Genomic DNA, 21,227 nt, shown 5'->3' on the forward strand with positions numbered 1-21,227 from the left:
GCTGCAAAGCTTTTGTTCCATGACTTGATGTTTGTGTTTATACGCCTGTGAGTCTCTCCGAGTAAAGGTTTGATCATATACTGCAGTATGAACTAATTTTGGAGAGAGATGAAAACCAGCGTCTAAAGCCTGAGAGTCCACCGTGTCAGTGGCTTCCTGTCTCTTTACAGACTGACTTGTGTGCCTTATTGCCTTATGTAGTTCATTTGTTTGCAGTTCTGTGTGATTACTTGCTTTCCAGTCAGTGGTGTTAATGTGCAGTAGACAAAGATAAGAGAAAGAGACAGATAATAATTGATAGAGGTGTGCTGGACAATCTGGCAAATGATCATATGATGATCTTTTTGAATTTTTTCACTTATTTTTTGTTTTTTTCTTTGGTTTCTGGAGGCTTGGGTTGTGTGTGTGTGTGTGTGTGTGTGTGTGTGATGACTTTTTTTGTTTTCTGCCTATGAACTGCATTTTTGCATCATTTTGGACCAACATTACTACAATATTTTGACAATATCTAGACTAAATAAACACTAGTCCACATTTTCCTTTCCATACATCTGTGATGCTGCAGTGTTTTCATTAAGCCAGGGGTCTCTCCAGGTATGCCAGGCTTCTGTCTAAAGACATGTCCCTCAGTACATGAATGAGTCTAAATCCCCCATAGGTGTCCATGGGAGAATGAAGAGTTGTTGGTCTGTTCATGTCAGCCCTGTGTTCTCGGTGTACCCTGCCTTGACCTGGCACCCCTAAAACCCTCTTTCAGATTGAGTGGTTCAGAAAATGAATGGATGTAGTAACTGAAAAAGTCAGGAGCTAGATCTTTGCCCTCACGTTGAGATTACTTTGCCTTTAGATCCAATGGTGAACTGAAATATGGTCTTTTTCTTAGGCCTAGTCTAGTCTTACTCTGGAACATTATGTAAAATGTCACCGCAGACAAAGTTAGTGACATATATATATATATATCTGTGTGTGTCTGAATCACAGATTTTATTCAAACAGAGATTAGTATATTTGAATAAAGGCTTAGTCACCTTCTGGTGAGTCAACTTTTACTTTATTTCAAACAATCATTTAATCTTTAATCTGTCTTGTGAAATTTGGAAACACCACGTCAGTGGTTGGTAATTTTCTGGTGATCTGACATTTTTAGAAAGTTAATAAACATATTTGTTCCCCAACTGTGTGTGTTTTTAAGTATATAAGATTATTGTTATTGGTACAATTAAATCTGTTTTTGATTTATGTAATAGATGACAGTATCATAATATGACAATTATGCTAAAAAATATTTAGTTAGTAATAACTGGATTTTTCCAGATGGAAGATAAAACTGAACTGGAAAGAAAAATAAATGTAAAAGATTCTGAATAAGGGAAAAAAAGGATAGTGCAGATTCATCATAATTGAGATATAACATGTTTGTGATAAAAAGGCAGTGTGAGAACATTGCCAGTGTAATCACATGGCTGATGGAGCTTCCTGTCCAAGCTGGCTGAGGACACAGGCTCCTGTGCCAGAAAGACTCCCGTGGTTGCAGTAAGAGGTTCCCTGAGCCCTCTTCTATCCCACGAGCCAACAGCACATTGAAACAGGCAGCGACTTAAAACATTTATACATTGATTTAAATACTCGTTTCCACCGCACAAGTGGAAGCACTCTGTCATGTTCGAGGCTCGGCAGCCCTATTTGACTAGTACCAGGTCTCTGGCTTTTAGATTTTATGAGGGAAGGCTCTATGTATACTGTTACCTCTTGTAGATTTTGCTATGCTTACTTAAGCAAGTAGAACAGAAAAAGACAACCTTTCTACTCAGTTGTCTTGTTACACAAGAGTTGATTTTATTGGTGAAAAAAGCTATCTGAAGACATCACTTTGGTCCATGAAAGCTTCCAAGGGTAGTTTTCTATTTGTTTTACCATTTTAGCTCACCAGCAGATAGCCCATGAGCTGCTGTGAAGGTGCTGTTTCTGTTGTCTTCGTTGCCATGAATTTGGGAATCTTTGTGGATTTTTTTTAACGAATTTTTCAATTATTAAAAATTTGCCTTTACTCATAATGGGCAATGTTTTGATGGCTTATAACATGGAAATACTTAGAGATATCAATATAGTTACTATTGAGCACTGATAGGAAGTCATATATGGGCTTTCATATGGGTCCATGACCTTTGACCTTGACTGACCTTGAAGAGTCAAACTCAAGGTCATCAATGTCTACATTTCAACAATCTTCTCCAAAAGTACTGGTTGGATTCATTTCAAATTTTTATGTTGCTTCCTTGGGACAATGTCTGCAAAGATCGCTCACAGTTTAGATAAATTTGGATTTTAAAATTTTTGACGAATTTTTGAAGTGTTAAAAATATGCCTTTACTTATAATGGACCATATTGTGATGGCTTATAACATGGAAATGATTAGAGATATCAATATAGTTACTATTGAGCGCTGATAGGAAGTCATATATGGACTTTGAATTAGTTGTTATCCTCCAGTAAAAGTACCACCCACTCCTGCATCCAGACCACAGGACTCTAACATAGCAGCAGAACCTGACAACCTCACAAATTCATGTTATTGATTCTTGATAGAACATGTCAATAAGCTACAGGGACACTGGTCCTATTGTTTTTATATACAGTAAGCAATCAAATGAGTAATCATCAGATAATACCAATACAGATAAAAAACAATAATGCCAACAGTTGGATGCTGCAGGGCTCATTGTAACAGAATATAGATTCTCCCTTCTACACTTTATTTGTGGTGGGGTAAAGATGTCTCATGCACATGTATAGCACAGTACACGATTGCTCAGTTCTTATCCGTACAGGCTCTGTTGCACATTCCCAGGTCAAAGGCCAATACAGTGGAGATGTCCAAAGCTAGAACCAAGCAGCTTTGTGAGATGGATGAAAACACTTATGGAAAAGTCAGTAAACTGAAGTGGAGGTTTTTCCATCACTTGACTTTTCCTTTTTTTTTTTTCTTCTCTTGCTCCGTCTCTTGCTTCAGCACTGTATGGATGATGATGTAAAAAAGATTGGACCGAAGTCAAATGTATAAAAAGTACAGTCTGAGTGGAATCACCAGTCTGCAATGCTCAGAGTTTCATCATCTGAACTAAATCATACTCGCTTCTGGACAGCAGGGGAGCTTGGAAACATGAATCAAAATTAGAGTAGAGGCATTTTTTCCATTGAGGAGGGGAGCTGGTTAGAGGCATGTCATGGTTTGGATTTGTTTGTTTCTTTGTTTTCTTTGGAAGGGGAACCATTTTGGCATGAAATGTCACGTTGCGGAGGTAATAAACACAGATTTATAGTGGGACAATGAGAACGAGTGTGTTGAGTTAAGTACTTAGTGTTGTTATGGAACACCATTACATTTAATGGTTTTCTTTTTGTTCAGATTAGAAGATTAGATTCTCGGGGCTGTTTTTGATTAAACAGCTCACATGAAAATTCTCTTTTGCTCATACAGAATATCCATTATCTCACCATCATTCTCTTTAGTCATTGATACTGTAGATACGGGATGACTTTACCTTTCCAGTATGTCTGAAACTGCTGGAGCCCAGTCAGTCTTCCAGAGTTATGATGTGACCACAGAACAAATCATTTCACTCATAGGAGGAATTATTATATATCAATTTTTCTGCTTCATTTTTTTTTTTGCTGTTTCCCCCAGAAAAGGAAACTTCCATTGGACCACATGCGCAGATGATTGCCCAGTTGAGTCAGACATCTAAAGGGCTTTTTGTTGGTTTACATGTCATTCAGTGGAATTATAAGATAAGATAAGATAAGATAAGATAAGATAAGATATTCCTTTATTGATCCCACAATGGGGAAATTCACAGTGTTGTTAGCAGCATAAAAAAACATACATAGACATACACATACACATAAAAACAGTCATATAAATTTGAATAAAAAAAGTGTTTAAAAGGAGAGTGCAAATATTGTTCGATATGATGTAGTGCAAACAGTTATAAATATAAAAAAAATATATATATATATAAATATATATATAAATATATAAATACGGATTGAATAACATAAGTGGAATGGAGGGAGGGTTGTTATTACACATTGTGCATTGATCTAATGGTAGCAGGACTGGTTGTGAAGTCTGACAGCAGAGGGAAGGAAGGACCTGCGGTATCTCTCCTTCGTGCAGCGTGGGTGAAGAATATACAACTAATTATTTGTTAAAGCAGTGGTTCCCAACCTTTTTTGGCTTGCGACCCCATTTTAACATCACAAATTTCTGGCGACCCCAGACATTCAAAACTGAGACTTTTTTTTTTTGCTAAAATTCATTTGTTTTTAATCATTTAATAGTTTGCTATACTATGTTGCAAATAAACCTTAATTTTAGATGACATGTAGGCTATAAAATGTATATTATTATGGACGTAGGCAGAAAAGCCCGGTTGAGATTAATGCACAAAGTGAGAATTTGATTTTCCTTGGTCAGGATATGTACAGTCAGTCCAGCTTGTATTTACAAGGCTGAACATTAATACTGAACAAACAATAACTCAAACTTTGAATTATGAAAGAGCTGCAGCATCTTAAACCGGCCACAATGAACATTTGAAAGATAAACAGTACCACAATGCTTCAGTTTCAGCTTCAGAGTTTGTCGTGTCTTTTATGTATTGTCATTGTCTCTCTCAACTCACCATATAGTTTTTATTAGTAAGTTTTTTTAGTTTTTTTTTTTTTTTTTATCAATTACTAGAAATTTCAGATGACCCCATTTGAATTCCAGGTGACCCCATGTGGAGTCTCGACCCCAAGGTTGAAAAACACTGTGTTAAAGGGGCTTATATATAGTATTGCTATTTCAGACTCTCATCAGTAGTGGAAATTCATGGATCTGAACACACTTAGAAGAATCAGAACCAGCTACAAATCAATGCTATGTATCCACAGACAGTATCACTCACTGAATAAAGTATAAAGCTCATTATTTACACACTTCTGTATCATGGTATCGTCATGTGTTCTTAAAACAAAATCTTAACATTGTGCATTATGATTTTCATGTGTTGCATCAGCTGATAGTTTACATTATAGCTCTGTTAGCTTTGCTCTGTTTTTAGACCAAAAACAGCCACAGGAAACCACAAATCACCTGTTTTCTCTATGGTTTGTGTTGTCACCAACTGCACCAAAGATCTGTTTGGAATCGCCCAAACAAGGTCAGAACTGTCCCAGTTTAGTCTGAACCATGGATCAACAGCCAGCTGAGCAAAGATAATAACATCCCATAATAACTTTATATCTTCATAAGCCTCATAATCAAACTCACCCATGTAGAAGAAAAGCTGTTTCAGCTTCAAACTCCTTTTTTTTTTTCATTTAGTGGTGAAAACAACAACAGTGCTTATAGCTTTTATCACTTTGTTACTTTCTTTGACTCTAAAAGTTGTTTCTTAACAGTTCTCATCCCATCTCACTTCCTAGCAGCCACATTAGTCAGACGGTTCGTCAAACTGTCTAATTATATTTACTTTACATCTGGCATTATTAGCAGAACTTCATAGCTCTTTATTCTAAACACTTTAATGATCTTTTTAGAGCATTTTTAATATTTGAAATAGAAATACTACACATACTTCCTTTAAATACTTGCTCAGTTCTGTCTGAAATTGTTATATTTCAAAACATACACAGCTCTGTGCTATGTAAATATAAGCCTTCATAGCTCACGTGTGTGTATATGTGTTTTCTTTTTCAGTTGATGAGAAGCCTGTGGACTCAGCCAAGAGGACTTTTACATCCAAGTCTTCTCTTTTTAAGGTAGAGTATTCAAGACCTGCCTCATGACTGTGTGTATCTGTCTATGAGTGTGTGCAAAGATTGTGTTGAGTATTTCATTATGTCTGTCCTGATGTTCATGGCCCAAATTTATTTTTAACACAGTACATTAAAGGTGGAAACACACTGCTGCCGCAACACTATGTTATAAGACAAGTGTCCAGTATCCCATGGCAGAAAGACCACACACAGCACAGGAAATATTATTCTAATAAAATGCATCATCAATGAATCTTAGCTGTAACCCTTTAACCCCTGACGTGAGCGTTCTGAATGTATAATTTATTTAAAATATTCATAAAAATTCAACCGTTTGCTCAATAAGAAAAGTTTCAGAACATGCTGATAGGATAGACCTTGTTCTTTCCATAGACATCTGAGCATGGTCAGTGCATCCCCTGCCATCATGTGTAATGGGGGGTAAAACATAGAACAGTGAGTGACACCAACTTGCTATAAAAATAGACGATATGGGCTTTTTTTTTGCACCGTTTTCCTTGTCTGTCTTGTTTTTTCTGTTTGCAGTGTTGTCATGATTTTCCTTTTTTTTCCTGCATTTTTACCAAGTTTTGACTGTGTAATTGTTTTTTGACTTCAACCAGGTGCCAAAAAGGTACTGGACTGATTTAGAAAAAAAGAGCCACAAAACAAAAACTACTGGACCAAAATTCAAATACTTGTTGTTCAGTATGTTCCAATTCACAGTTAATGTTCAACATCCTAAATCTCTTATTGATGTACATTCTGAGTGCCTTATTTAGTAAAAACCTCCAAAACTTCTATTAAATTCTGTTGTGTTTTGCTGTTATTCCACCATATTTTGACCCTAAAACACACAGTAAAGCAAAACCACTAAAGAAAAGGAACACAAGCACATACTCACAGCAGCTTTTATGACACTTCTATGGAAATTCTAAGCAGTTTGTTTCATTGAAATAATGCCTCAGGTGTTAAGGGGTTAAATCATAAGAAGACACCCATGACTTACTTTTGAGCTCTTACCTGAAGAGCTGTTCTTCAGAGCTATGGTCTGCCAGGCATTGTCTTTGTCAGGACAAGATTATGAGTTGTGCTGCTCAGGACATTTCTTAACCTCAACAGTTAGTTTCTCTTCATGCATTTATCACCACCCACGAGAGACTGCAGAGGTGAAGAGGAGAAGGAGCTGCCACGCGACTAGAGAGCTGCTGCGGTAGCTGGGAGGTGTAAGAAGTGTTTTGTCAGGGGTGAAGAGTGTGGCACAAAATGTTACAGGGCAGTGGATAAATGACTGCTGGCTGGGGTGAGAGTCATGCACAGAAAATAATACAGGTAGCTGTTCTCACTGGCAGTGTCTGTGTTCGTCTAAGATTTAAGGGAATCTTTGCAGAAATGGGAAGTAAAGTTTTTTTTTTACACTTCATTTTTATTAGTTATTTATGATTTTGTCATACAGAATGTAACAAACCACAATCTGCAACAGGTAATAGTCACAAAGTAATAGTAATGATAATTTAGGTTACAGTTATGAAATAGCAATCAAGTTACCTAATTAATTTAATTTTTAGACCAGCAGTTTATATAGCATTTCGCGGGGAAAGTATGGTTTATAATTTGATCTTGTTTTATATATATTTAATCACATGAAAATAACAATAGTGCTTTGTTACCTTACATTGAGACGTTTATGTCAAAGTGAAGTGTCACCACCTAGAGTCAACTATGTATCTACACTTGATCTGAACAGACATTGTTATTGTCTACTTCTTTTTCCTTTTTGTTTTTTATTTATTATTATTGGGGTAGGACAATATGAGCTTGGCTTCTTCTATCTCCATTTTGTAGAGTGTTGTTGGAGCCACTTTTTTTTTTTTTTTTGGTTGACATATTACCTTCAATATTTTGGAGTGTTCTGTTTAAATTTGTAATTTCTTTTTGCCTTTTGTTCACCTTTATATTTTATTTCGAAATTAAATTTATCATTATCATTATTTTATAACTGATGTCATGCACAGTTCTTTCCGGAATTAAGGTGCTTTACTGTCACTTACTGTGTCAGGGCAGAGCGGATGTAGGTAATTTGTTGTCTGTAACCTCACAGACAGATATCACTCACAGTCAGGACCCTTCATTTCAGTTCAGTTCTATTCAGTTTTATTTGTGTAGCTTCAGTCATAATGCATGATTGTCTCAAGGCACTTCACAAATCAGATCCAGGCTTTAAAAGAAAATACATAGAGGGAAACCCAACAAATCCTCCAGGACCAAGCTCAAGGTAACAGTGGGGAGTAGAAACATCTTTAAAGGGTACCTGTAGTGAATTTTCATTGCTAGATATTTCACACACAATACTAGCTGTTCTGTTCGGTAACTTACACTATAGCCTGTTAAATATGCACAAGTACTAAATCACTGCTTCGTCAGTCAGGCATGGTCAGCAACATGTTGCCTCCTTTGTAGGCTGTTCCAGCATTGGTCGTAATGAAGTAACGTATTGTCTGATTACCTTGGCTGTGAAGGACTGGTCACTGACCCCATCCAGCAGACACCGGTCTAAGATGACACAATGGGGCGGCCATGGCTGAGGAGGTAGAACAGGTGGTCCAATAACCGAATAATTGAATCCTGCTCTGTCCTAATCCGTTGTGTCCTTGGGCAAGACACTTCACCCTCCTTGCCTCCAGTGTCACTCACACTGGTGTATGAATGCGTATGGATGTTTGGTGATGGTCGGAGGGGCTGTAGGTGAATTGGCAGCCACGCTTCTGTCAGCTTGCCCCAGGGCAGCTGTGGCTACTCGTGTTGTTTACCACCACTAGAGGGGGAGTGTGAGAGCGAATGAATAATGGGTCAATAAAGTAAAGCACTTTGAGTGGCCAAAAAAGCGCTATAGAAATCTAATCCATTATTATTATTACATTATCAGCCAGGTGGGTCGCGTCTCCAGGACAATTGCGGAGTGTAAAGCTTATGCCTCCATGACAACAAGCGCAAACACAAGCTTTCCACTCAATCTCGCTCACTGACTTCTGCTTGTTTACTCCCACTCCATCACCCAGAATCAACGATGGTATGTGTCACTTACAGCTGGCAATGGCTGCTCCCCATAGGTTCTACCCTCACCTGTAATTCACGCAATAAAAAGTAATTTATGGTGATTTTTTTTTTTTTTTTTTTATTGACTTTGTGCTTTTCTTGCTTAGAAGTAATACACAAAGCACAATTAAAGTTGTAAGCGTGACAAGAACAGGTAGACTTCAACACTGCACATTGATTAGTATGGAAGTTAACACCAGATCCCAAGCATGTGTTAAGCCCAGTCTGCCTACTTCCCCCGTTGGCAGGTGTCTTAACCTATCACTGTACTCTCTCTAGCAGCATCCAACTCCCATTTATGTCCAATTTTAATCTAGTCGTTCCAATCAGTGTGAACATGTCAGTAAACAGCAAACCAAATCCAGACTACAGAACATCAATTCAAAAACTAGTGCATGATGTCACCGATGCATTGTGTATACTTTTCCACAGCCGTCGGTTATCTTTTTTCATTGCACCCACTGATTTACTCGCAGTCCTTTCCAGTGCAGCTGGTGTACGCTTCCACCCCCCTTTGAAAGATTGCTCCATTAATAACAAATTGAGCCGTTCAGCACCGAGCTGACCTGCACCTGGATGCACACTTTGCCAAAGTCATGACTTCACACACACTCAGAGGTTTTAAGGCAGTGATGGGAACAAAAAAGAACTAAAAAGATGCACTCGGGAACAAAAATGCAATAATGTCCCCGCTCCTTTGGGAGATACACGCGTGCATTTAGAAATGTGTCAAGCTTTCCCAGGCTGCTTAGGTTTCAGAAGTGGTTACGTTTCATGATGTTCGATGTAAATAGCTGTTCTAACTTGGCCTTCCCAGACCAGGAGCTGTGCCAAGGTTAGCCAAGTGAACCCAGATGGCAGCAAGTCACTCAGACCGAAAACCTGCTGGGAAAACAAGCTCCCACAAAGACCTAACTTACAATCCTATCACTTTTTTCTCCTTTTTATTTTTGCTTTCTTACTTCCCTCTCTTGCCTGCCCTTTGTTCCCAACTAGATTTCTTGTTTTAAGGTCCTTCCCTTTGAAAATATTCAGCTCTGACAAATACTGCAGCGCTGTCTGTGCTTTCACTTATCAGTCATTCCCCTCCTCAGCACCTGATGATATAAGCGAGTGAGTCAGTGTCTCCAGCAGGATATGTTCAGCAGAAGAGAGGTTATGACAGTACGTCTGCTCTCCTAAATGGATGGAGGCAATAAAAAGTGTACACAGAGTCTCCTGGAATGCTACATGATATAGTTCAGTTCATTTACATTTTGAGTTTCCTATCTGAATTTCTTGAGTTTGTAACATCTTTCTCATACTGGATGGAAATTAAGCTTCTTTTTTATAGTCTGTCAACATCAGTTAGTTTGTGAGAAGACATTAATTCAGTGAGCATGGTGCGATTTTGTGGGAAAAGAACACAATTTGATTTACAATGAATTTCTCACAGCTGCAAATCCACTTTTTTTCTACCAGGTCACCCCAGGGCCTCGGACGACTGTTTACTGGCTAAGGTCTCCAACAGCTGCAGAGTTCATTGTATATGCAGGCTTAATTTTTACACACTGGGTGCAGGTTTACTCCTGTTACATTTAACACAGTTTGAAGCTGAATTAAAGCTATTTTTATTTTTTGTGACCTTAATTAATGTGATCAGCATTTAACATGAATATGGTGCAATTTATGTTCAGTATTTTCAAACCACACACACCCTCCACCCCTTCATGTTTATGTCTCAGACATACTTTTTGGGTCGGTTTGACCCAGCAGTGAGAGGCTGGAAGCGTCAAATTTCTTTGCAAATGTGAGACATTTCTTACTCCCTTTCACAATACTTCACCCCAATCACACAAGCTTGGACACTGCATATCACCAAACCCGGTGGCCAGATTAAAATGTGTACATGTAATATAATGCTCCATATCAGCATTTTTAATATATGTACAGTATATCTATGTTGATGATGTTAATAGTAATGGTTTATGGCACAACTGCCTGTGACAGAAATGTATATATATTTTCTAGGCCAGTTTCAGGGCTTGATAATATCCCACAAAGATGTGCTTTTAAAAAAATGACTAACAATATCTTTACTAATATTTAAACCAAACTAGTTTTTTTCTAACCCTAAACAAACCTCTTTTACAACCTAAACCTAATCTAAAGTCCATAGAGATGTTTTTTTTTTTAAATGATCGAAAATTAGTCTGACCACTTAGAAAAATATGAACTGAATACCTCAGTTCTGTCTAGACTAGTGGATGCAGGAAAGTAATATTTAGCTGTGGCGATGATATAAATAACATTATGGCCCTCCTGAGAGGATATAACTTTAATATGGAAAGTCAGTACAGCAGAGCTCTTTTTTTCTCATGTTTTCTCTGTGCACCATCCCTTACATACAGCAGCAGTGAACTCTGAGCATCTCAGAGATGTAGTGTGTGATGGTAGTAATTATCTTGTTCAGGTGGAGCCTCGTTCATTCAGGTCATTCAGTTACAGTCAGGTGTCAGACTGTTGCAGCAGTAAAGAAACGTCTCCTGATCAATTTATGTCTCTGTCTACAGGAACTGGACGGGACAGAGGATGCTGGCAGCAGTTGCCATGCCAACAGTAGAGTAAACCGTCAGCAAATCAGGGGTGACAAAGAGACTGCCTCTACTAGGTGGGTCCAACTGATTACTGATTGTAGCAGAGTTCGCCTCTCAATTAAAAGTGGCAGGCTAGCTGGCTTAGTGCATAGACTTGGATCGACGCTCCCTTATAGATAATTCATGTTTGAATATACAGCTCTGGAAAAAATTAAGAGTCCACTGCAATTTCCTCTTATGTCTGCATGTATGACAGCCATTCCATTCCTATGTCTGTTGAATTCCAACACAAGCACACCTTATTCTACTGAACAAATACCTGATCCATGTCTTGTTTAAGAAGGAGAAGTATAAACACCACTACTGTGGCCATCACTATCTTCTTACGATAGGCGAAAACAGGGCTATTAGTACCGCAAAAGTAATTGGAATCCAAAAATAACTATTGAAAACTACTGGACTTCTGCTCTGACAATGTTCCCAAACTCTGAGGACTGGTTTTTCTATCAGGGCAATGCTCCTGGCCTCAGCTAGGTCAATAAAAGTGTGGATGATGGACCACCAGATGAAGATCCTGTCATGTCCAGCCCAATCTCCAGACCTGAACCCACTTTGAAAACTTCTGGAGGAAGATGGATGGTCACAAGCCATCAAACATTGCTGAGGTTCTTGAATTTCTATGCCAGGAGCTGCATAAAGTCATCCAACAGCAATGGTGGAGAGACAAGACATGTGAAAGCTGTTATTGAAAATCAGGGTTATTCCACCAAATATTGATGTCTGAACTTTTACTGCATTACAACATTAGTATTGTGTTGTTTAGAAATCAGTATGAACTTGTTTTCTTTGCATTATTTGAGATCTGAAAACACTACATCTTTTTGTTATTTGGACCATGTGTCGTATTTTGCAAATACATGCTCTAAATAACAATATTTTTATTGGAACTGGGGAGAAATGTCTGTAGTTCAGAGAATAAAACAAAAATGTTCATTTTACTCAACCACATAACTATAAATGGTAAAATCAGAGAAAGTGATCATTTTACAGTGGTCTCTTATTTTTTCCCAGAGCTATAGGTGTTTGCCATATTTTTTAGTGTGGACAGTATAATTTCATTAACAGCATTTAAACATTTGAAAAGAACTGACTTTCACACAGTTCGAATAATTACATACTGTATAACGCAAACGCATAACAAATTGTTTCACCTGGAAACTACTTCACTGATGCAATCACATGCAGACCAAGAGGCTAAATGGAGCACAGAGGTAATTGCAGGCCAAATGAATGGCTGTCTAATGATGTAAACAGCTTCAGAGATAAACCAGATGAACCTGCAGAGCTTGCCTTTGGTACCACACATACCGCACTTTCATGCACATACACATGCATGATTGCACCAGCAGTCATGGCTATGTGGTAGCTTAGTGATGTAAAGCAGATTGAAGTTAAAAGCTGCAGCAGTGAGACTGTACGTAGCACAGTTAACCACTGAATCAAATCTGGACTGAGTAGACTGTGTGTCCATATAAACAGTAGGTTAAGGACATAATGAGTTCACTGACCCATAAGTAATTCTGTTTTTCTTCTACAACCAAGTGCATTTGTGAATGAATAAATATTCTAAACAAAAGAAAATATCTTACAAGATAACGTCCATGTCAAAATAAAGTTCTTGAGCCAGAGGTCGAGTAATTATTGTTGCCTTCCAAAAGTCAAAACCAGTCAGTGATCAGAGGAGTTGATCATGAGATTGTGGTTGTTTCCTTCTTCCAGAGTTGGCAGTGATTTATTAGTGAGCTCTAAACATTCACGACCTTATCATTAGTATGGACCCAGTGTTTGCATTGATTTCAGCACATCTAATCAGTATGTGACAACACCCTAAGTGTTTGGGAGACGAGGAAACAAAAAAAAAAACAACCTCTGGAGACGCCATTGCACAGATTCTAATGAGTCCATTGTGGTTATTCACTGCTACACATTTACTAGTTTTAATACAAATACTAAATTAATGTTTCCTTCAGTACTAGGAATGAAATCTGTCTCAGAGGGCTTTAAATTTATGATGCAACAGTGTCATGTGTAACTATACTAAAATGGGTAGATGTTCTTACATTAAGGTCTTCACAAATAAATGTTTATCTTCCTTTGTGTACATGTTTCAGTAATCTTTGTTTACCTTTGGCATTTTAGCATCTTTAAAACCAGTACAAGCAAAGGAATGGAAGAGAAAAATGACACCACTAGTAAAACTACAGCAAAGGATCAGGATGAATGTGTCACCACTGAGGAGGAAAAACAGGTCAGTTTGTTTTACCTGAAGTATATAGATACTGCAAAAAAAAAAAACTGTCTTATGGTTTTCATAACTCAGTATACCCAAATATGAATATAATGTCCTCTGATTGTTCATATCCAATGCTTTTTATGACCACATCCAATGGTCTGACTCAATTTAACTTTGGCTCTGTTTTCCACTGACTCTGGTTCAGTTTATTTGTATAACCCATAAGGACCTGGTGTTACTTTAGTGGCAGTTCCCAAATGAATTTTCTCTATATTTAACCTTTATTTTTGTATTTATTTATTTCGAACATACAAAGAAACAAAATAAAACAAAACCAAAATGACATTTAAATTAACAGAATCTATCTTCAAGTATGAGCAAGTCTGAATTTGCATGGTCGAAAAGGAGTAGGAAGAAGTATAAACTTATTTAATCCTACCACTCAAGTACTTATACACCTTTATCAATAATTTAATTCATGAATCAAACAATATATTTTTCTTAATTTAGCATTCAACCCACAACTAATACATAATACAATAATTGAATTGTGCACAATAATATTATCATGGCAGTACATTCATACAGAGATCAACAGATCAACAATTTTCTTCAATAATTATATTTATCAATGTAACATTGTCCATAAATAAACAGCCCTCATAGTCATTATTTATTTATATATTATTTATATATTTATTGATTTATATCTTTTTAAAAATTGAATTATGTTTGATATTTGTTTTGTCTCCACACACAATTTGTTCCAGTTTTGCTCCATAGAGGACCTTCCTTAAAGCTTAAAGGAAACTTTCATCACCAATTTTTCATCAAATCTGTAAAACCCAATTCATATCCTCAGTATCACAAATCTGTAAGTCTTTTTGTGATTACTCACCTTAATCTCTTCCCTCACAGTGAACGATTTCAAACTGCCATCCACCATAAACAAACCATGTGTTTATAACAGAACTGGGAGGTAACTCGGGCATCTTTGGAAGTTTGTTTTGACATGCATTGTGGGAAGCGGAAGCTCATGTCACTACCGATGCCAGGCGACAGTGCAACCATATGATATTGTATGGATGAAACAAACACGATGCAGAAACGGCTGAAACATGGAAACGGCTGAAGGAAAGCAGAGCTCCAGCCGTTTCCATGTCGCATTTCTAGCAGCCGCTGATGCCAGGCAGCGGCACGAGCCTCCGCTTCACACAATGCACGCCACGAAAAAATTCCGAAGATGCCCAAGTTACCTCCCGGTTCTGTTTGTAAACACATAGGTTGTTTATGGTGGATGGCAGATTGAAATCGTTTACCGTGACGGATGAGATTCAGGTGAGTAATCACAGAAAGACTTACGGATTAGTGATACTGAGGATATGAATGGGGTTTTACAGATTTGATGAAAAATTGGTGATGAAAGTCTCCTGGCCCTTTAAGTGCTTTATCACCATTTATCGTAATTTTATCCTCTACATTTTGTGTTTTTTTTCAGTGAAAATCAGGTATGTTCCTACATTTAATTTATTAATCATGTAGATGTTCTTAAAAGCTCAGAGTAATGTTGAGGGTTATTATATCAAAAACAGAGAACACTGAAGAAAAAGTGATGTTTTTCAGCAAAACATAAACCAAGTTTGTCCATCCACTGTCATTTCTCAAACTCCATGGGTTTTCCTGGTGAATCAATGTTGTAGAAGATGACGGTGTTTCCACATTCACTACGGAGCATCTGAATGTCCAAATGGGTCACATCTGATGACCATGAAAAGATAACAAACTGCATTTTACACCAATTATGCACATGGATTAATAGGATTAGTGCATGAACAAGGATTAAACTGTTTAGATCAGTAGATGGTTTTGGTTGGTGGTGGATGTTTGGGTCTTTATGTGTTAAAGCTGACGAACAGATAATGATTCATATCACTCGTGTACAGTGGTACACACACATTCAGTCAGTCTCTCTACATTTGTTGATTTGCTCATAACCTGACCTAGCGTATCACTTTTAAAGGGGTCGTATTTTGCTAAACCCAGTTTTATTAGTCTTTGGTACATTTATTTGTGTATTTGAACCCTAATAGTTCATAAAGTTTGAATTTGAACCCTCCAGGTGCTGCAAAACTTTCTTTGTATTCATATTGGCAAAAATCGAGTGGATTTCTACAACCTGTTTTAATTCCTTTTTAATTTGTTACGTTTTATAACTAATTACGTCATGACATTTGCACATATAAGGTCAAGACTTCCTATGAACATTTCTCTGAGTACGACATAATTGTTTCTCAGCAGCAGCGGTTGTAGTCCATACTGAAAATATGTCCAAACTTCGAGCCAATTACCTAAAATGTTCAGTTGTTGGTTGAACGGGACAGAGCAGCACAGCCAACAACCTGGAGGGGGTGAGGTCGTTTGCATTTAAAGGACCAGCGCTCAAAACGATCTTTCTGGTGTCATTACTCAGAAATGGGCTTGAAGATGGACCTGTAGAGTTTAATTAATGAAGAATTCAGACCCAAGTATAACATTTACAGTTTATGTAGACCACAGGGAAATGTTTTAAAATACATAATTCCATTTTTTTCAAAAAAAGCAAAATATCACTCCTTTAACTGGACGAAGAGTTATTAAATCAACAATCGTCATGAAACATAAAATCTATCTTTAAAAATGTCTGTATTCACATTAGCCCTAACACTACCCCTGTACCCCTAAAGTTTCCACACACGTTTTGTGCACTGGTGTTTTTCATTTAGAGAGACCACCTGGTTTGTGTTGCACTTTTACCCTCGATTGGACCCACTGTCTGCCTCTTCCTTCATCTCCTCCTACATCAGCACTTCACTATAACCTTTGACCAGTCAGTAGGTCATCTGCTATTGTTCCAGCTGCTGTTGTGTCATCTAAGCTGAAGCATGTTGAACACATACAATTAGTTGTTGTGTTTATACTGGTTATTGCCTGGTCATATTTGCAGTATATTTACTGTATTTTTTTCTTTTAAATTGTAGATTTGTTGATAAAGGACGAACTTCTCACAGTCTGTGTCTATTGTGAAGCATTTTGTTCACTTCTACTCCTTTTTAAAATCACCCTCATTTTGCAAATATTTGACAAATGCTTTGCCCTATCACAAAAAAGTGTTTTATCTGAAGGTGATGATGGAAAAAGAGGAACTTATTTTGCTTCCCTCTCACCTCTGTTTAGTGTTGTGCTGTACTTATCAGGCACAAGCAAGAAAATAGTGAGTGAAGACACTTAATGAACTGAAACACAAGTGAGCACTTAAGTTCTCTTGGAGAAATAAGTTTAGTTGGACGGCATTAAGAGGAAGTGGATTACACTTAAACTGTGTGTTGCACAGGTTGGGGCAGGTTTAAGAGCGAGCTACATAAAATGGGGCACGTTTTCAATGCCAGGAAAATTTCTACCTGAGGGCCATGAGAAGAGCATCAACAACAGCTCACACGGATGGCAACTTCAGTGGCTGCCTATAGCTAATAAACATCACACTCAACTTCGGACTTTGCTACTTTGGACAGAAAAAATGAAAATGAAACAAAAGTTTAACCCTTCTCCACTTCTTCTCATTCGATCTATTACTGTGTATCTTAACAGCGTTATTAACAGTAATCTTGTGTTTTTATGGGTAGTTGTTGTTATACAGCTGTTTTGGTTTGAGATAAGCAATATAAAATAATTTTCACTTCTGATATCGAAACTGTAAGTAACTTGCAACTGGAAAATGTGATCTGGGTGAGAGTTACATTTTATAATCAAGGAGCATGGATTGTAATTTAAGTTCTGTTGCAAGTGTTTTTAAGTGGCTCATAGTCGAAATAATCTCTCTTTCTCAGTCTCAGACTTCCAGCCTCCATGCTGACAAGGCTCTCAGCAAAAACACAGATGCCTCTCCCCCTCCCTCGCCTCCCTGCCAGCCCACCACACTGCAGCGCCAAGACTCGGAACCTCGAGGCATCAAGGGAATCCTAAAGAAAAGCCGCTCCACCAGTGTTGAGTCAGACCACAGCGAGTCCTCGACATCTGAGTGCGTGCCAGCCCGACAAAGCAGTGTCACACTCAGCCACTCTGTGAGCGAGGAGGAAATGGACGAAGAGGAGGAGTTAGGGGAAGAGGTCAATGGTGAAGATGACAGAGAGGATGAGTCCTTAACTGATGATTTCACTGATGGAGGATGCTTCAGCATCAACAGACAAGAGAGGGAAGACAGCAGCGGTAGCAGCAGAGGGAGTTTTGAAGAGATGCGAAGTCCCTCTCCTGATGAGAGCCTGGAGAAAACCTCTACTATCTCTGAGGATGTTGAGGAGCTGGAGAGCAGTTTGGAAGGAAGCTTTACCTCCTCACTCAAACAAAGGTCAGTGAACACACACATATACATACACAGCATTGTACTCAGTATTAACATTTCATTAAAGCTGTGATCAACCAGAAAAAATGGGTTGTCCTCTGTAGACTAGCAGATTTGACCAGTGAAGAATGTGAGAAGAAGGATAGACTGAAGAAGCCTAAGCCCTCTGAGCTGATCCAGACATCACTGGCTGATCGTTTCTGCCAGCTGCAAGATGCTGAAAATGCCTGGAAGAAAAAGGTGAGGGTGTTGTGTCACAGAGATACTGTCCCGCATTCACTTGTCTCTAGTGGTTGTTTTAGTCTCCTCTGACCTCCTCTGGCATTTTCACTAGATATTTTCCCTTTTTTCTGACCATTCTCTGTAAACCGTCAGCATGGTTTGTGTGTGAAAATCCTAGTAGATCAGCAGTTCCTCAAATACTCTGACCAACCCATTCAGCACCAACAGCTATGTTACATTCAAAGTGAATTCTTTCTCATTTTGGTGCTTGGTTTGATCTTCAGCAGATCATTTTGACCATGTCCATTGGCCTAAATGCACTGAGTTTCTGCCAGGTGATTAGTCTGTCAGCTGTTTGTGTTAACGTGCAGAAATAAGTGAGTGGATAGTGTAGCTCCAGTGTGGTCTGTAGGCCGACATGGTGTCAAAAATGCCCTAAAGCTCATTGGAATTGCTTCAGTTAACCCTCTATTATGCGTAAGTGTAAGGTCAATGAGTTGTAGCTCAGTAGTGAAAAAAACTTTAAAGCCAGCTCTAACCTGTATAAAATAAAAAGCTCAGAATAAGGATTTTGAATGTAAAGACATAAGAGTTGTTGTTGGAGATCAGGAATAAAAATAAAGCTGCTGTAAAAAGCCATCAGTAAACCATCACCATATGCCATCGCTCCATATTGTTTTCTACTCAGATCAAGAGCATCTGACTCCAATTTTCCCTCATATCTTGTAAATTTCTTTCCCAGTATCGATGTGAATCAAGTCTTGAATTGCAATCATGATGGTCTTAAAAAGGTCTTAGAAGTCTTAAAACTAACTTGTTGAAACCTGTGGAGACCCAATTTATTCTGAAACTGTTAATCTTAAACAGAAGGCCATAACACAACACTACTTAATGAAGGCCCACAGATTTACACAAATGATCCTTCCAACACACCTGCATCAGAGAGAACTGTATGTGTGAATACCTTACATCAAAAATGTTAAACTGCCAAAAAAAAAAAACTGTTTTGAATGAACGGGCCAACACGAGAAAATCCCTTCATATATCCAGGCCTCCTGTGAACTTAATGTGTAGAGAGAGAACAGTTTGGCTGCGGATACATTCTTCCTCTGTTGAGTCAGCTTTTTTTACTGAGTTTTGCCAAGAGGGTGTGAGGTTAGCAGAGCTTTGGGGCGCTGCAGATCTGGGAGCGGTGATGCCAAAGCCAGAGATCTGGGGCTTAGCTAGCCTCCCAAAGAGAAAGACAGACACACCCCTTTCCTCTTGTAAAAATAAAATCCTGCACCGTAACCAAACACCTGCGAATCTTCCAGGTTAAGGTCTCCTTCCTTTATTGGATTTTGCCCTCTTCTTCCACTTAAAAGCAGAAAATTGACAATCTCTACAAGCAAGGTTTTGTATTCTTCACGTAAATATCCAGGTCAGCGCACAGGTCAGGACTGTGGGTTTAACTGACACATGTTAAGCTGAAGTGTTGTGAAATGGCCCACTCTGTCCACGCAAGTCTCGGCATGCTCTTGTCTTTAATAAACAAGACCACCCTCACTGAGCACTGAAGTGGAAAAACAACCACACTTTAATACATGGAAGTTAACAGTTAAATGGACACTTTGTCTGCAACTATACACCAGACTGTAGTTTTTAAACACCCTTTACTCAGCCTCTCAACAGCAAACTAGATGCAAGGTCTGAGGTGATGTCAATGTTTATTTATATGGACCATCTCTTGGCAGATTTCTGCTTTTGGACTCATCCTTCATCCAAATATGAGCTAATCTTACACTCCACTCTTTGGTCTGGGGAAAAGAAACATTTAATCGAAGCATTCAGCCAAAGATTTGACCAAATACTGGAGACTGATGTCATTTTAAGTTTGTGTGGCCTCCCTACATTATGATAAATCAACACAGACTCTATAAAAGATTTACTGTAGATCCGTTAATGGCACAAGAACTGCATCCTCGACTCTGACATGCATGAATGAGGTCCGAACTTGTGTCCAAAATGTCTGCAAATTTCTTCCGTTAATTCCCTCGGAGGTTAGTGACGGTGAATTGGTCTGGAACCTGCTGTGGGCTGTAGCTGCTACTGTAGAGCATCAGTCACATGAAATAATAGAGCAATAATGGACCATTTGGCTAAATTATTGGCCTCGGTGCCCTGTCTGCATTAGATTTGGGCCATTTACTCATATGTGACTATTCCGGTGACATTTCCATTTCTCATTGGTGCAGAGGCCATTGTTTTTTCATATTTGGATTTGGCGTTTTATCTCATACACAGCCAAGCCAGAGCAGTGGGAGGCCAGGGGAGTGTAACACACATGATACACATCATGGTCAACTCCAACCAACTCCAGATGTTTCCTGTTAAGCTTTGCTAAGCTGTTCTGCACACCACCGTTGTGTTGTAAAGTGAAGCCGTGCTGCAAATTTAATTGAAAGAGGGTTTGTGATGTCTAAAATAATTACAGTTAATCACACATTACACTGGCTGTTAGCGACATGTCACCAGCCCATGATTAATTCTATTTAAATCATAGAAGTAACGAAATACACAGCACTGTAATAACAGGCATTAAAATATAGTTTGCTCTTAAATCCTGTAGGATTTGCTAAATGTCTGGGTTTTCTGTTCCAGTTATGACTCAATAGAGATCACTCTCCAAAACTCAGAAACCCTTAGCCTGCATCTCCCCACAGAAAATTCAGTTCATTAAGACTACTTACCGGATTGAAATACAGTCTCATGTGTGTTGATTCCCAGCAAATGCATTAGAGATAATTGTCTAAAAATGAGTGGTAAAAGCCACACACTGTGCTGGAGTAGGCTTCGGGAGTATTAAACGGACTACTAATG

General features: G+C 38.4%; 1 protein-coding gene across 3 annotated transcripts in view; it reads left to right on the plus strand.

Annotated features, from left to right (window-relative positions):
• The window catches only part of svild (supervillin d), a 60,750-nt gene that overhangs the window by 20,588 nt on the left and 18,935 nt on the right, over nucleotides 1–21,227 (plus strand). For 2 of the 3 annotated variants that reach the window (XM_030121912.1, XM_030121914.1), the window contains 5 exons: nucleotides 5,748–5,809; nucleotides 11,455–11,552; nucleotides 13,678–13,786; nucleotides 17,635–18,152; nucleotides 18,251–18,386. In XM_030121912.1, the coding sequence (XP_029977772.1) occupies nucleotides 5,748–5,809; nucleotides 11,455–11,552; nucleotides 13,678–13,786; nucleotides 17,635–18,152; nucleotides 18,251–18,386 (923 nt within the window). The remainder of the gene's footprint in view (nucleotides 1–5,747; nucleotides 5,810–11,454; nucleotides 11,553–13,677; nucleotides 13,787–17,634; nucleotides 18,153–18,250; nucleotides 18,387–21,227) is intronic. The other variant, XM_030121913.1, reaches the window with a different exon arrangement.

This window comes from Sphaeramia orbicularis, chromosome 19 (genome assembly GCF_902148855.1).
Source record: "Sphaeramia orbicularis chromosome 19, fSphaOr1.1, whole genome shotgun sequence".
Taxonomy (NCBI): Eukaryota; Metazoa; Chordata; class Actinopteri; order Kurtiformes; family Apogonidae; genus Sphaeramia; species Sphaeramia orbicularis.